The sequence below is a fragment of the Xenopus laevis genome, chromosome 1S (genome assembly GCF_017654675.1).
Source record: "Xenopus laevis strain J_2021 chromosome 1S, Xenopus_laevis_v10.1, whole genome shotgun sequence".
Classification (NCBI taxonomy): Eukaryota; Metazoa; Chordata; class Amphibia; order Anura; family Pipidae; genus Xenopus; species Xenopus laevis.
The window spans coordinates 19,895,509-19,912,726 of record NC_054372.1 but is presented as its reverse complement, the minus strand read 5'-3'; the positions used below and the strand labels follow the sequence as shown (position 1 = coordinate 19,912,726).

General features: G+C 37.9%; 1 protein-coding gene across 7 annotated transcripts in view; it reads right to left on the bottom strand.

Annotated features, from left to right (window-relative positions):
• Positions 1 to 17,218, bottom strand: part of slit2.S (slit guidance ligand 2 S homeolog) — a 217,231-nt gene that overhangs the window by 70,335 nt on the left and 129,678 nt on the right. For all 7 annotated transcript variants that reach the window (XM_041573434.1, XM_041573462.1, XM_041573442.1 and 4 more), the window contains 2 exon segments: positions 16,024 to 16,095; positions 2,626 to 2,697 (listed from right to left, as the gene is read on the bottom strand). In XM_041573434.1, the coding sequence (XP_041429368.1) occupies positions 2,626 to 2,697; positions 16,024 to 16,095 (144 nt within the window).

Genomic DNA, 17,218 nt, shown 5'->3' with positions numbered 1-17,218 from the left:
TTAGAAGCTGTCTCTGCTCTTTACGTAGGGTTGACCATACCAATCCACTGTTTAGTGGTGGAATACATTTTGCCAATTTCAGTTTCATATTTTACTGTCAGCAAAATGTATCCATGCATGGGAAAAACATTTAAATATAATATTTAATTGCTTTTAATCCTCTGCTTCTAACAATTCTTAACATGAGATTATGTAGCGTTTCACAATAAGAAATGTAGAGGAAGAGAAAGGCTTTTTGGAAATCTGTCTTCCAAAGAGACCAAAGATTATGGCTACACCAAGTGGCAACTGGGCATTTATCTTATGGAGTAATGGCAAATGTACAGATGGATTCATACTTTGATTACTTTTAATAATTAATAAATACTTTTCTTAGATTGAGAATGGAATGTCTCAGAATATCTAAATCTATGCGGTATTAGTGCCACTCCATTAAAGATCTACTATTTTGAAGATTTCATTATAAGAAAGGCTTGTAGTTAAATTTGGTTAAAGATGGGCTCCAATCTAACTCTTTTTTTTACAAGAAAAATCTCTGTATGTCCAAAAGCAGGATAACAAATGTAAGGGGATGCCAATACTGTAAATCCATCAGTGCAGCGCCAAAAGGAGGCAATATAGCAATGGTTATCGGCTGCATCAGCACAGCTTAATATTATTTCCGTCTTTGAAATGAAAACTACCCTTATTAAGGTTAAACCAGGCTTGCAACCTGTTATCCACAATGCTCTGGACCTAGGGGTTTCCGGATAAGTGATGGTTCTGTAATTTGTATTTCCATATATTTAGGGGGTTATTTACTAAACTCCGAATACCCGAAATTCCCTGAAATCCGAAAAATTTTTAAAAAAATCACACATTTTTCAGAATTTATTAAACCCCGAGGGCTAAAAAGCCCGAATATAAAACCACGGCATCTCAAACCTGTCGAGGTTGCATAAAAGTGAATGGGAACAGTCCCATTGATTTTTGGTTGTGTCAGGGGTTTCGGGCAATTTCAGTATGTTTTAGAAGCTTTAGGAGGAAAACTTCGGTGAAAATTCACAAAAAAATAGTGAAATTCTGAGCTTTTCCCGCAAAGGTAATTTTCTGGAAAATGTAATAATAAATAAGTGTGGAAAACACGAGCGGGTTAGATCGGAGTTTGTAGCAGTCAATATTGAGATAAATTCGGACCTTGATAAACAACCCCATAGGGGTTATTTACTAAGTTCTGAATACCCGAAATTCCCCGAAATCCGAAAAATTAGTGATTTTTTTATAAAATCGGACTTTTAAAAAAATCACGAATTTTTCGGAATTTATTAAACCCCGAGGGCTAAAAAGCCTGAATACAAAACGATGGCATCTCAAACGTCGAGGTTGCATAAAAGTCAATGGGAACAGTCCCATTGATTTTTGGTTGTGTCGAGGGTTTCGGACAATTTCACTATGTTTTTGGAGCTTTCGGAGGAAAACTTCGAAAAACTCGGAGTTTTCGGTGAAAATTCACGTAAAAAATCGTGAAATTCTGAGCTTTTCCCGCAAAGGTAATTTTCAGGAAAATGTAATAATAAATAAGCGTGGAAAACCTGAGCGGGATAGATCGGAGTTTGTAGCAGCCGATATTGAGATAAATTCGGACCTTGATAAATAACCCCCTAAGTCATTAAGTCTACTAAAAAAATTATTTCAGCATAAAAATAAATCCATATAAAGGACTGTTTTTGCTTCCAATAAGGATTAATTATATCTTAGTTTGGATCAAGTACAATGTACTGTTTTATTATTACTGAGAAAAGGGAAATCATTCTTTAAACATGTTCATTATTTGATTAAAATTACATCTATGGGAGATGGTCTTCCCGTATATCTTTCTGGATAACATGTTTCCAGATAACGGATCCCATACCTGTACATCCATTTCAGAGAGAAAAGTAAAGGCCTACACATTTTTTTGTGATGAAAAGTACCAGCAAAATATGACTATGACTTGATTTCCTGCAGATTTTAGGAATGTGTTGCAACTACTACATGTTTACAAGCAGCTCTGACTTTCCAAAATAATTCTGTATTTGATTTTGATATTTTCATGGTATATATTTAAATGTAAGACATTTAATTGGGCATCATATGCTATTTATACTAGACCTGCCTGACCACAGCATACAAAATGCTGGTGATATTTATGTAGAGTTTGTATGTTGTATCATTTGGGTGCCCCCTCCTCTCCCCACACTGTCTGCATGTGTGTATGTGAGAGTGTACTTGTAATAGGAACAATAGATTGTGAGCTGCAGTGGGGCAGGCACTGGATCATTCACTGTAAAGCACAGTCTAATATATAAGTGCTATATAAAGAGCAATGATAATAAAATGTGAGGCAATGGAAAACAAACTCAGACTTACATGATTTCACTTGAAATAGCGATTTCCCAAAATTATTTGCAACTGTTTTTTCTTTTGTGCGTTTGCACAGCGACAAATGAACACAGAACAATTAGATGTTAATGCTTTGTTTAACATTCAGTTGCACAGTTTGTATTTTAGGAATGCATAGCAATAAACCAAGGGATAAACGATTGCAAAGAAACAGCTATAACATTGGCACAATTCCTCCTTAATAATAAAAAGAGCAATACTTACAGTACTTCCAGGTCACGCAGTGCTCGGAATGTCCCATCTTCAATACAGCTGATCTGGTTATAATCCAGCTGCCTAAGAGACACATTAGGAGGATGAATTTAAATCAGAGCGGCTCAGTTAACAACAAGAGAGCTTGCTAAGGGATCTACAAGGATAGGCCACACTAAACTAAGAGAGAGCCTTGCAATTATACTCCTCTGCTGTCGTCACACACACACACATACACACATACACACATACATACACACATACACACACACACATACACACACACACTAGCCTGGCCTGACTCTACTGCTGGTTCCTCTTATTTATTTCAGACTCTCTGCAGAAACAGAAGCTCGGAAAAAGCCCCAGTAAATAATAACTGCACCTTTTATTAAATGCCCAAAGAAGGCAATTTCATTACAAGTAAAGCTATCCATTAAAAGCTTTCAGTGTCATCTCGTTGAAACAATTTCATTAAGGTAAAACACTGTAAATCACTTAATGTCACATGCATCCCCTCAGTGACCTAACCCAATCCATTTATCAAAAGAGCCAGCTGCATGTTCATTTTACTATCTTTGGCAAGAAAGGGTAGGAAGACGATCTTTGAGTTTAATGTGGATGCTTTGCTCAGGCTCCCCACTCTCAATTTTTATGGAATTGCAGGCACGTTCCCATTATCTCACTGAGAATATCATGGCATATTTTTAGCTTACTATGACTGAATTTCCCTGAAAAAGCAAACCTTTGAGGTCACGTAGATGGATGCTGATGTCTGGGGTAAACTTAGGTCTTTTCAATATTTTAACAAATAAAATAAAAGAAGTAATGTTTGGGGCAGGTTATTAGATCATTGTCATCATCGGAACAAACAGGCAGAAAATAAGATGTCGCACATATAAATTGAGAGGTCTACAATTATCTGAGAAGACTCCTTGGGATAGGCATGGCTGCTACAGTATATGCTTTTAGCATAAATAATTTCCAAGCAGGTTGCACTAGAAAGAGTACAGATATCCCACTCTATCCTGCCCATTACATACACTGGATCTCCAAATATATACTGTATAGTTTAATGTCAGCTAATGATCTACAGTTCCACTTCTCTGCAGTTACTCATTCATTAATTATCACTAATTATTTGCGAAGGTCTATTTTTTCACTTCAACTCTACAAAAGTGAACTACAGGGCAATGCAGTCCAGCTGTTTACATGTAGAGAACCATCGGTTTTGACATACAGTATAACACGTATGAGGTCCCATTATTCAATTTCCTATTGCCTCTGACCCGCAGAAAATAATCCTTAATGATCAGCCATGGATTTGGGAGCTGTATTTAAGCCAGAGAAGAAATCATGACAAGAAAGATCTTACAAGGATACCATTAAGATTTTGCTGAATTATCACTTTGATACTGTTTCTGCAGCTGGATGCCATAGGTCCCATCTCCAGAGTTTAAACTATGTCAATGAAACACACTGGGGATTATTTACTAAACTCTGAATGTGCAAACCCGAAAAATTTGTGTATTTTTTAGTATAAAATTAAAAAAAAAAACAAAAAAAAATTTGTTTTCCGGAATTTATTATACCCTGAGAATGGAAAAAGCCTGTATCCAAAAATCTCAGACCTGCCGAGGTTGCATATACTATAAGTCAATGGGAGAAGTCCCAAAGATTTTTTGATCTGCGCTGGGTTCTGTGCAATAATCCGAAGTTATCAGGGGTTTTTTTGGGCAAAAATCTGAAAATCTGAAAATTTCGTGTGGAAATTCAGATTTTTTCCTGCAAAAAAAATTTATTGGGAAAGTTTATTAATAAATAAGTCGAAAAAACCTGTGCGGATTTGTTCGGAGTTTTTTTCAGAAAATATTGAGATAAATTCAGACTTTGATAAATAAACCCCACCATGTTGTTCCAATTCAGTGTTCTTCTCCAGTATAGTTATTATGGGAGTGAATGCATTATGGATGCATTGGATAGTAAATAAAGCTCTATAGTTATTTTTTTTCCGTGACTGTGTTCACTATGGAAATATTCTTTGTGGGCGATTGACTATACAGCTTACCAGAACAGCAAAAAGCCAAAAATATTATACATATCTGCACATGTAAAATCTTTTCATTATATCATATCCAGTAAAATAGTAATAAACAGGGTAGTTTACAGTCAACAGACTCTTAAGGGTTCATTACGTTTATGAGTGCATAAAATGTGGATAATTCATCATTGCTTTGATGGTCCAATGCAGCATTTCTTTCATGTTTCCACCCACCACTATCAGGAGCAGGATTTTGTGCTGGATACAGGGGTGCATAGATTAGTGTTGATTAGTAAATGTTGTGCAAAAAGGTGTAAAGTGCAGCATATGACAACACATGAACATACACATACATGCTAATATTTACTTTTTTGTATCTTGATATAGCTAACCCAATTAGAAGAAAGAGGTTCTGTGCAATACAGGTAGAATGAACACTCAGGGGGTTATGATATAATTCATGGATGTCCAACCAATAACGTTACAGCTTCAAGCATCCCCTGGGCAGCCCTCTACAGAAGCAGAGATTGTGCATTCCTGGTGTATTTAGTATAAAGAATTCATCAGTATTAAAAAAAGTCTTGCCCTTGTTGGGTGCATGTGTCCTTCAACGAGGAGAACACTACAGCTGAAGATTTGACATGATCTGGGGAGACTGAAAGCAGATTTGCTGTAGATTTCTTCAAAGCAATGCATGGTTGCTAGGGTAATATGGACGTAGCTGAAATTGCAAACTGGAGAGCTGCTGAATAAAAAGCTAAATAACTCAAAAAACACAATAAATAAAAAATGAAAACCCATTGCAAATTGTCTCAGAATATCACTCTCTACATCATACTAAAAGTTAATTCAAAGGTGAACTAACCCTTTAACTCCACAAATTTTAGCCTAAATGCCCTTCAGGCTAAGCCTGTCCACTGATATGAACTCCTTTATGGTGGGCCCATGCCTCTGTTGATTACCCCTAGGTCTCGCCCTGATAAAATTTGATGCTACAGGGCTGATGTTTACATTATAATTGCTTCTGTGCCCCCATAGAATGGGCATCAACATTAATGACTATACAGCCATGATTTGAGTATTTATATTGGTCATATCCTGTATATTGTGAGTCAGCCCATCCCTCAGTTCAGGCAAGTGACAGCCGCCCACACTATGTGCAGTGAATTAAAGAAAAAAGATGGGAAACTACTAAGGGTACCATCAGAGGCACATATATTCCCTACTAAATGGTTGTGTGCCCTTGGGCAGGCAGGGGCCAATGAGCCGAGTTGAGCGCCAGATAGGTTTCCAGGGGCGGCAAAAAGTCATTCCTGGTACCTTTAAGAGATGAATTTCCGGGTTTGAAACCGGAAATTTGCCTTTACTACTCATCGCACTAGCGTTCCTGCCGGTGAGGGGGGGGGCGGCATTTGAGGAGCCTTCTTCATCAGAATCGGTGCTGTGGGCAGGTACAGAACCCCAAAATGGTTTAAACTTTCAAAAACATAAACCTTATTTAGAAAAACTGTAACCCTGTCATTTGACTTGCAACAGTGTATAGTAGTGTATTATTTAATAATACTAATAATCAGAAGATTCCTTTCTATAATGAACTGAAGAATAACTCTAGTAAAGGCTGACATGCTTAGTTATATCTGTTTGCAGTCGAAATCCTTAGCTACATCTTTAAGTTTGGTGCTGCTATCTGTCTCATTAGCAAGAGTTAGTTAAGGTCCTATTAAAACGATGACGGTAATCTAAAGGGAAAAATTTGTCTCTCCTCTTCCTGGAATGATCAGTGACACTGTTATCCTTTAATCAGTTAAGAGCGATTTTATGACCGTAAGATATTTTAATATCTGTCTGCTGAGGCTTTCTTGGAACCCTCTTGCGCTCAATGACTTTAAACAGTTAGACAAAGGTTGAGAAGTGCCTCATGCCACACGACTACAGAATGGAGAAATATGTGACATTACAAATTCACCTCAACCAGGCATATTTAACGGTCAATCCAGAATCCCACCTTCAGCTGTATTTAAAGGGGAACACAAACCCAAAACAGTTTTCTTGCATAGTAAAAATGTAATTCTATTCACTATAAATCAATTACAAATATTGAATGGTTTTATTTATTTGCAAATGTAATAAATAACGAGTAGTAGCTATTTTATTTCCTCTGAATTAATGGTTCCCACTCCTGTAACATACATTACGGCAGAATCCAGCTGATTAAGAGACTTGGACAAGAAATGGCTTCTGCCGTTTCAACTTGAATTGATTGAAGTGATGGGCAAATTCGCGAAACGCATTGAAGTGAATGGGACAATTGTTATACCAGCACCTGTTTTGGCCAAATGCATTAAAGTCAATGGGCGTCCGAATAATTTTGACGTGCGACAGTGTTTAGGCACGAGACTATTCTGACGCACGCACACATTTTTTTGACGTGGCAGATTTTTAACCAGTGAATTTTCGCAGCAGTTTTGTGAATTTATTTGCTGACGGTGAAAAAAGGAAATTCGCCACGAATTCACACCTGCCAAATTTATTTATTTTAGTTTCAAGGTTTGGGACCTTGGGTTTTGGGACAAATACTGCTATTAGTTGCAATTACAGTAAAGAGCATCTGAAGGGCAGTTGGTTGGTCGTCATTGATCTTTAAATACTGTAATACCCGCATGTCTTTGTTCTCAAATTGTTTTGCATTTTGGTGAAGCAGTGAGCTGAGCATGGTCATAGTACTGGGTAGTTAAGTGCAACATCACAGTTGCCTGGTCACATTCGTTGTACATTTTAAACCCAAACCCCCCATATCTAATCTAAGGCACTAGGGCTCATTTACAACACGCTTAAATGTGTGTGTTGTATGGCACTTGCATCCATAGCTGCTCTGTCCTATCTCCTGTTCTGAAGTACTTGCAAGTGCATTTATGGATGCTGAGTAAACCTGGAGTCACTGCTGCCTCAAAGGTGGCACTCGTTTCCAGGGTTCTCTCAGCAACCTGCATCAGCAGACTGAGTAGCCCATAGAAGTAAATAAGATGATTGCTTTTAAACTGGTGACCAGTAGACCAGTGGCAAACTTTTAGGGGCCGATTCACCAAGGGTCGAATATCGAGGGTTAATTAACCCTCGATATTCGACTGGGAATTAAAATCCTTCAATTTTAGCGCAAATAGTTCGATCGAACGATAGAAGGATTATTCCTTCGATCGAACGATTAAATCCTTTGAATTGTTCGATTCGAAGGATTTAAATCCAACGATCGAAGGAATATCCTTCGATCAAAAAAACTTAGGAAAGCCTATGGGGACCTTCCCCATAGGCTAACATTGAGTTCGGTAGCTTTTAGATGGCGAACTAGGGGGTCGAAGTTTTTTCTTAAAGAGACAATACTTAGACTATCGAATGGTCGAATAGTCGAACGATTTTTAGTTTGAATCCTTCGATTCGAAGTCGAAGTCGTAGTCGAAGGTCGAAAGTAGCCCATTCGATGGTCGAAGTAGCCCAAAAAACACTTCGAAATTCTAAGTTTTTATACTTCGAATCCTTCACTCGAAGGAATCGGCCCCTAAAAGTTTGCACTATTGCATTTCCAAAAAAAAATTCAAAGAGCAATATCAAGGATTGTGACATATACAATATTGCTCTGTATTTATAAATAAAAGGCCATATATACAAGTCATTTGAAAAAGTTTGGGAACCCCTCCCAGCCTGCATAATAATTTACTCCACTTTCAACAAAAAAGATAACAGTGGTATGTCTTTAATTTCCCAGGAACATCGGATTACTGGGGTGTTTTCTGAACAAAGATTTTTAGTGAAGCAGTATTCAGTTGTATGAAATTAAATCAAATGTGAAAAACTGGCTGTGCAAATATTTGGGTACCGGCCTGAAAATATGGGGAAAAGGGAAGTAAAAAGCTAATATCTCAGCAAAGTTTATAAATGCAAAGTCTCCATTACAAATTCAAGACCCCACTTCCCATCACATCACTTTAAATTATGGCTGCAATCCCCGCATTGAGGAGGTGGATGATGACCCAAGGGGTAACACCGATTCCATGGGGACTTTTAACAAAATTGCATTGCCTCAGCTTCATATAAATGCCATTTTGGAGCAGGGTAACTGATTATACAAAAAAAATTATTGGTTTTGCTTTTAAAGCCATTAATAGCGGCTTCCTTAAAATTGAACAGGAAAGAATAATGTTAACTGTTTGTGACGGCATCACTTCAGCGCTGTGTTGGATTGCATGAGAAGACAAACCATTCTACTACTAAAGCTCTTCAATTTGGCAGATTAATTTTGCTGAGCAATTAAGTAAATTGGCTTTTTATGAAAGTGATAATATAGATCTGCAGCACAATTCTTTAGCCTCTCTGGCCATCCGTCATCGTCCTTTTAAACCGCACAGCGGCATGAAATGTTACTGTTAATACAAGGCAGGGAGGAATGGCTTCCAGACAAATTGGCAAAGTCTTTTATTGCCATCAAATTTGCCTAATGCAGTCTGCAGGTTAATCTATGGAAGGACGAATGGTTTGTAGCCCCAGATCTTCTTATCCTTAGCTGTCGATATATAAATCACTGCTGACTCGGCTTCTTTTAAATCACCACAGAGAAAAGAATCGCTCACAAAGGGAAATTATTTAAGGCAATCATAAAGGCAGATAAATAGAACATTTATATGTGTATATTTCACTTTTACAGTTTCCTGTAAGTTACCAAGATAGCTATTTAAAGGGAAACTACACTCAAATAATAATAAACAAAAAAAAACCATTTTGCCAATGAAGGAAAATGGAATTCTAAGGAATTCGAATTCTAACAAATTTCAAGTTATTTGTAGAGGTGGTTGCAATTGAATGCAGAATCTGTCCTTTACCATTTCCTGTACTGCTTGTCATGACCATATGCACCATATAAACAATGCAGAGTAGTTCCCCTCTGGGCAGCACTTCAGAAGAAGGAGACTCATGTAACACCTCCCGCCCCTAGACAACTTTCTCCTCATTAGGGCAAAATATCTCAGGCACTGCCACTCTTATTGACTTAGGTCCCTCTGTGGTCTGAGCCTTACATGCACACTATACACCTACAGCAGTGGTCCCCAACCAATGGCTCCTGAGCAACATGTTGCTCTCTAACCCCTTGGATGTTGCTCACAGTGGCTTCAAAGCAGGTGCTTATTTTTTAATTCCTGTCTTGGAGGCAAGTTTTGGTTGTATAAAAACAAGGTTTATGGCCAAACAGAGCCTCCAGTAAGCCACAAATCCATTTAGGGCTACCACATTGCCAATCATAGCCCTTATTTGGCATCCCCATGAACTTCTTTCATGCTTGTATTGCTCCCCAACTCTTTTTGCATTTGAATGTGGCTCTCGGGTAAAAAAGGTTGGGGATCCCTGACCTACAGTATATTTTAAGCACAGTCAAAAGGGTTTGAGTGATAACTGTGTTACCTCCCTTTAAGACAAGGACTTCCTTTTTATTTCTCTCTATAACTGGCAATATGTATATTTATTTACTCCTATCAGTATGTAGCGCTATATATAATATAAAGATACACGTTCACAAATAAGCATCTGTTGATGTTTGTCTTTATGTAGAAATAGAAAATGATGGAATATCCTAATTGTCAGATGGCAAGTCACTAAGAGTAAAACTTGTTTTGGGGGTGGGATGGAAAGGCAAATTACTTAACTGAGATCAAGAGTCTTAAAGTTTATTCTCAGTCTTCTCCTACCAGCGACCTATTTCCCAGCCCATTTCGCTCCTTCTCTCCTTACATCCATCCATCTAGTATGAAATATGTGCTCTAGAAGGGTATACAGGAGATCAGGTTTAGCTTCCGCTTATATTTATAGACATAGATATGAAGAACATAAATAGTAATGAAATCATACTTTACTGCACATATGCTACTGACAGTGATTGCGAGATGGTATGGTGTTGCTACAGACTGGACATTTCTGCACCAATCTGAAATACAAGTCTGGGGTGGCTAATAGGATCGTTATTAGATTACAGACACGATATGGAGCAACTTGTAATTCCAAGTATCTTCTTAGTTAGATACTGCACTTGCAGAGCTGTTACCATTTATAGGGTTGATGTAATATCCTCTAAAGGGATGTACTAAGCAAGAATAGTTGTGCTCCTCATAAGTCTATGTACAGTTATACTTTATTTGTCAAATGTAAAGCCCCAGATGCTGTAGATGTTGCTGTAGGTTTGTGACTTAAAGGCTACAACCAGAGTTTTGCAACGTATGCCATAGTCTTCGATCTGGCTTTTTAATTTGAGCCCTGTCTGTTACGCTGCAATATATGGGCATGTTTAAGTACCTCTTCATGGTCCAGTAGGTTAATGGTTTGTTAATGGGTACCTACAGCTTAAGGACACAAGATAAAAATATATGATTTAATGCTTGCTGCAGCACTCTCCACGCTTCACATTTCCGCCCAACACCATCCCTTGTGAGTAAATGTCCACAGAAGAACCACCACCTATATAGCTAGTTGACTTAAACTTCAGACTGCGGAACACTTTTCTATGAGTTAACATTTGCCAGACTATGGGTAGGTGACAGGGAATGTAAGTGCCTGGCTGTCTCTAATCTTTGCACCCTAGACGTGCCTCTTCTGCCTACCCCTAGTTCTGGCCATTCCTAAATTATGAAAGGTAAGAAATGGTTTGGTTTAAGAGTTAGCAGTCCCTGATGATTGTATTTTGTTTTCAAAACAATTTAAACTGTAGGTACAGTATGTAGGAGATGGAGAGTTGACTCTAGGTTCTATATTGAAAAGTGTAGCTCCATACAAGGAAGCAAGATGATTTACAAAAACAGACCATACATTTAGAAGAAAAAAAACAATTCTTATATTGGATGAAGACATGAACAATATTAGTTTAAGCAGTGGCGTAACTATATGTTACTGGGCCCCATAGCAAATTAATTTTAGGGCCCCAAACATAACCAGAGGTTGTCCTGTTTTACCAATATTTATTGAAATTGTATATGAATTAGAGCTTCATGGAGCCCCAGGCTGCTGCAGGGTCTGCTTCCTCTGTAGTTACCCCCCTGAGTCTAAAGTTCCTGGAAATACTACTATACTGCCTAAAGCCCAGGCCTGACTGAAAACTAGACAGAGAACATGACAGATTATGAGACAGGAGCTGCTTTATTTTTATCAGAAAGAAGAGAGACAGTGGCAGAGGAAGAAAATTAGCTTTAGCACTGGAAATATACTTTCCCGGGACATTTACAAATGGCATACACATGCACTCAAACACACCAAGATGATATCCTAAGAAGTATATTACACGAACCTGACATAGACCATAACTCAAACACTAAGACAAAAGAGTACAATAAGAGGAAAATTAATGGGATGCGTGTAAATGATACGCTGATCTTTGCCCTATAGAACAAGGATATTTACGCATTCCATTATTATGGTACTTTAAACACAACTCAACACTGGGTTTTGCACATGTGCTACCTAAAAATGTGCCTTTGTAGAATACTATACTGTGTAATAGATCTTACTATACGGTGTAATAGACCTTAAAGCAGAGCACAAGAACTTGACAACTTTACCCTGCAAAAAAGAAATGCGGTTGTTTATGCAGTGCAGTACAAAGTTCAAATTAATGGGAGTGTTTTTGAATTCCCATGACTTTGCAATTCTAATTAAAAAAGACCAATCAAAATCAAATTTTTTTTGGGGGTGAATAGGTCTGTTTTCGATCGAATTTGAATCGCACAAATTGAAGTAACAGCGCATTCAGTCGAATTCAATTCAAAGTTTTTCCAATAAACAATAACTCGGTTGGTCGATTTTTTTTTTTTCAAATTACAATCGAATTTGGACTATTCCCTAGTCGAAGTACACAAAAATGAACTGGAAATTTAAATTTTTTTAATTGGAATTTTCAGATCGACCTTAAATCTGCCCCTTACTGTAAGTTTCTCTTATTTCTCTTTAGAGTTACTTTGTGTGTTACCGAGCAACGGTTACAATTTGATGTATAAGTTGGGGTGAATGCTCATTTAAGGCTGAAGATGATTATGAGAAATGGCAGCAACTAATGTATCAAATTGTTCAAGCTGTTTAAAGCAGCCATGTAGGATTGCTGTTTTTCCTACTTTCTGGCCCCAGTCCATACTTTTAATTTCAGTTAAATGTGGCCCCGAAGTTTAACACTGTTCTGTGTCAAATCATTTCTGTGGTTTTTTTATTTTATGCATTCTAAAAATGCTTTTATTTAAGGTTTGATATCAGATTGGTAAAAACATGCTAAATTGCACAGTTGTTAAGTCTATTAAGTCTACGTAAAAGTCAAGATAAGAGTTAAGGAGTCAAGGATTGACCAGATATCTACAGACTAAATTGGGCAAGGACATTGTATAACTCAGATATGTCTGACTTGAAACCCACTCAGCTGCTGAGAGATGCTGGGAATTGCATTTCTACTGAAGCTAGTGATCCAACCTGTTGCATTCCATGACTTTCTTTACATAGTTTTCCCCCTCAGAGCCCCTATGATATTGGAGGCCCTTAGTAAATGCCCTTTCTATCCTACTTTGGCTATATGTTATTTGAAAGCACTGGGTTATAGCCCAATATTCATAAAGTTGGATGCCAGAAAAAATATATCTAGACAAACTGCAATAGTGCTCTGCTTTTATGCCTAGTAATAATGGGGACAGGTCCATATGTGTTAATGGGCTGGCAGCTGAGATCATTTCTAGTTGTTTATTTGCTTTAAGTTCACCATTTATTTAAATAAAGAAAACATATTTAATGGCTTGAATCAGTATAGAGCTGAAATCGGCGGTAAGGTCTCATCATTGTCACTATGAGAAACTGTTTACTAAATCACTGTGAATCAGACAGCAAGACTATAAGTAAAGATGACTGAAGAGCGTGTCATTCTGCAGTCAGGAATTGGATAAAGATTATAAATGGATTCACTTTGGCACTGCTATCCATTATCCTTGGTATAAAAAAAGCATTAAAAGCAATGCCTCTAATATTTTATGATACGCTTCTTTGGTATTACTTTAAGGATTAAATTGAAGACAGTTGAACAATCTTAAGGCTACACATTTTATCCTATGTATCCATACTCCCGCGTATCATCAAATCTTCCATTTTATTGTGTCAGGCATCTGCTTAAAACCAACAGGCTAAAAGCAGAGTGTATCTTTCTAACACATAAATATTCTATTAGTTTAGTTTTCCCAGCACATTTGATTCATAGCAGTTAAGGACTTTATGTTGAAAGCATATGGTTTGCATGTGAATTACTTGTTTTTCTGTATGAACTAAGGATAACAAAGGTAAATCATGCTCAAAAGATTTTTTTTCCATGAATCAATGATTTGGGTGCACTAGAATATATTGTGTTTATGTGTATGTTTGCATGTGTGTATACGGAGGGTGGGTGAACATTTAGGGGCACATTCACTTAGTTCGAGTGAAGGAATAGAATAAAAAAAAACTTCGAATTTCTAATGTTTTTTTGGCTACTTCGACTATCGAATTGGCTACTTAGAACTTCGACTACGACTTCGAATCGAATGATTCGAACTAAAAATCGTTTGAATATTCAACCATTCGATAGTCAAAGTACTTCGACCCCCTACTTCGCCACCTAAAACCTACCGAGGTGCAATGTTAGCCTATGAGGAAGGTCCCCATAGGCTTTCTAACAATTTTTTGGTCGAAGAAAAATCGTTCGATCGATGGATTAAAATATGCCTGTCCAACAAATCATCCAAGCCATTCTTAAAGGCATTAACTGAATCAGCATTACAACATCATCCAGCAGTGCATTCCACAACCTCACTGTCCTGACTGTGAAGAACCCCCTACGTTGCTTCAAATGAAAGTTCTTTTCTTCTAGTCTAAAGGGGTGGCCTCTGGTACGGTGATCCACTTTATGGGTAAAAAGGTCCCCTGCTATTTGTCTATAATGTCCTCTAATTTACTTGTAAAGTGTAATCATGTCCCCTCGCAAGCACCTTTTTTCCAGAGAAAACAACCCTAACCTTGACAGTCTACCCTCATAATTGAAGTCTTCTATCCCTCTATGTATTGATGCTTCTCAAGCTGCTTCTCAAATATATCTTCCCTGGTTCTGCTATTCACCTGTTCCCTTTAGGAAACAAAGGTTTCAGAAGACAGACCAGCACAGATCCTCTTTACCTCAGGTAGATCTTAGTAATAAAGAAGGTATGGACCCAAATCTATATTCCAAGCCACGTAGGACACAGTGTATGTACAAAAAAAGGAAAGTAACCTAGGTTAATTTTTATAGCTAAGATGATAGATTTTTTTGTAGTAAAATAATTTTTATGTTTAAGAAGCTACAGCATGTGGTACTCAGGTTAAATATGACTAATTGTGGCTGCGTAAACACTTCTGCAAAAGGATAGAACTACAGGGACATTGAAGTGGGCAATATTGGGCTGATCCAATCGTTGGCCCTAGGGCCCAACAATTGGAGCATAATGGATCCGATACGGATGGTTGGATCGCAGGACCGCATAGACCAACAGATGTGGCCACGATCCGACATGCCCGATTGAGATCTAGCCGACTTTCGGCCAGATATCGATCCGGGAAGCCTGTCGGATGGCCCCACTAAGCTACCGACTCGGTCTGTCGGCAGGTTTTATCGGCCCGAGTATGGGGGCATTTCAGGGTCAGACTGGGGGGGCTGGGGCCCACTGGGACTACTGTCCCGGGTACCCTCCAGCCCCCACTGTGACGCTGCGCTGTAACCAGAATATTGGGAGAGGGGGTCTGGCCCGGCGGAGGCCCATGAGGTCGGGCCCACAGGTTTTTTCCTGGTGTCTTGCCGGGTTAGTCTGACTCTGGGGCCTTTAGACTGACTGTCAATAACTTACAAGACAAAATTCACTATTTTAAAAAATCCAATCAATAGTAAAGTTCCAAACGTGACTGTTTTACATTCTTCTTATACTCCATATCAGGACCAAAATGTAACCATTATTGTCTTAACTGCCCATGTTGAGGTCAATGCTTTTGCACATGAAAATGTAGAAAAAAAACAATACAAAATGGAGATTGTGTTTATAATAATAAGTGAAATCCTTTACTGCTCCTTTCAAAGCCCCAATCACATATTCAATAGCAAGAGTAGAAATAGGTCATTATGTTCAGCTCATGCAACAAAATAATTTTATAGCTTTCTTGTGCAAAACTCCTTCTGGCTTTTATTTGTGGAACAGGTCAAGGTATTGTTTAGGCACATAAAACGTAGCAGAGTTTTGTTATACTAAGGTATGCACTGCATTGCCCAACATCATAAACTACAAACGGCATCAGCCCTACAGCAAAATACTTACAGGTTTTTAATATCTACTGCACCACGGAATGCCTTTCTTGGGATGGCTTGGATCTGGTTCTCACTGAGGTCACTGTGGATAAAAAGAGGATATCTTAGCCAGCATTCTTTTTATAGCAGATAACAAACCTGATGAATATAAAGGTATACACTATTTAAATACATAAGTTAGTTAGTTCTACTGTTAGTTCTACTGTCTACTGTTAGTTCTACATAATATTAACAATACAGAATTCTAAGAACAAACTTTCCATTTGGTAAAAAATAAATTACATGCAATGCCTTTTATATTTTTTACACTTTCTGGTATTAATTTAAGGATAAGAATAATTAGATAAGAAGGATGATCAGGGATAGTTGTTGAAATTATGGAGCTCTGTATAAACAAACCCCACCCTTAAGCTCCCCATAGACGTGACGATTCTTCTTGCCGAACGACCGATTTTAGCGAAGTCCAACCAATCCTTCGAAATTATTGTGCGGTTAGTGGGATTCGAACGATCGTACATTTTACGATTTTTCGTCCGACATCGGCCAGGTTAAAAAATCATTGTCGGTCCCAGTGCAATCTATCTATGTTTGCAGGGCCAAGCAGGCAGCACCCTTTTGTTTTCCTGGCAAATTGGTCTTTTTAGTTGATGATCAATTCATACGATCGTACGATCGTTCCGAGAAAATCGTGGTCTTACGATGAGGATCGGATCTTTTAAAAATCTCAACATCTATGGCCAGCTTAAGTAGGCTTTGGTAGGCTTTGGGATACGAATCTGAGTGGATAGGAAGCTTGTATTATTCAAACAGTGACTTGGCAGAATTAGAAAGTGCTTTGTTTTCTAACAGGAAGTTTGAAAATGAAAGTGTTTTCATTTTAATTTTCATTGCAAGAAATTATAAAAGCTATAGACACAATAATAAACCCTATTTGTTGGGCTCAAAAAAACATAAACATGTGTAAATAAGGTATAGTGTGGAATAAAGCCACTTAGAAGAACAGCAGTATAGTCCTGCCTTTAGAACAGCATTTATATAGGACAATAACAAGCCAGGGTTTTACTGCTCCTCATCGTTTAGCAGACAAAGGTGATGTTTCTTTAAGCCTGGTACTGTTCAAAAAAGTTTCCATAAGAAATGCACATTCACACTTTGTGACAATGCAGGACGTGACCACTTATCGTTATGTACTAAGGGCACATTTG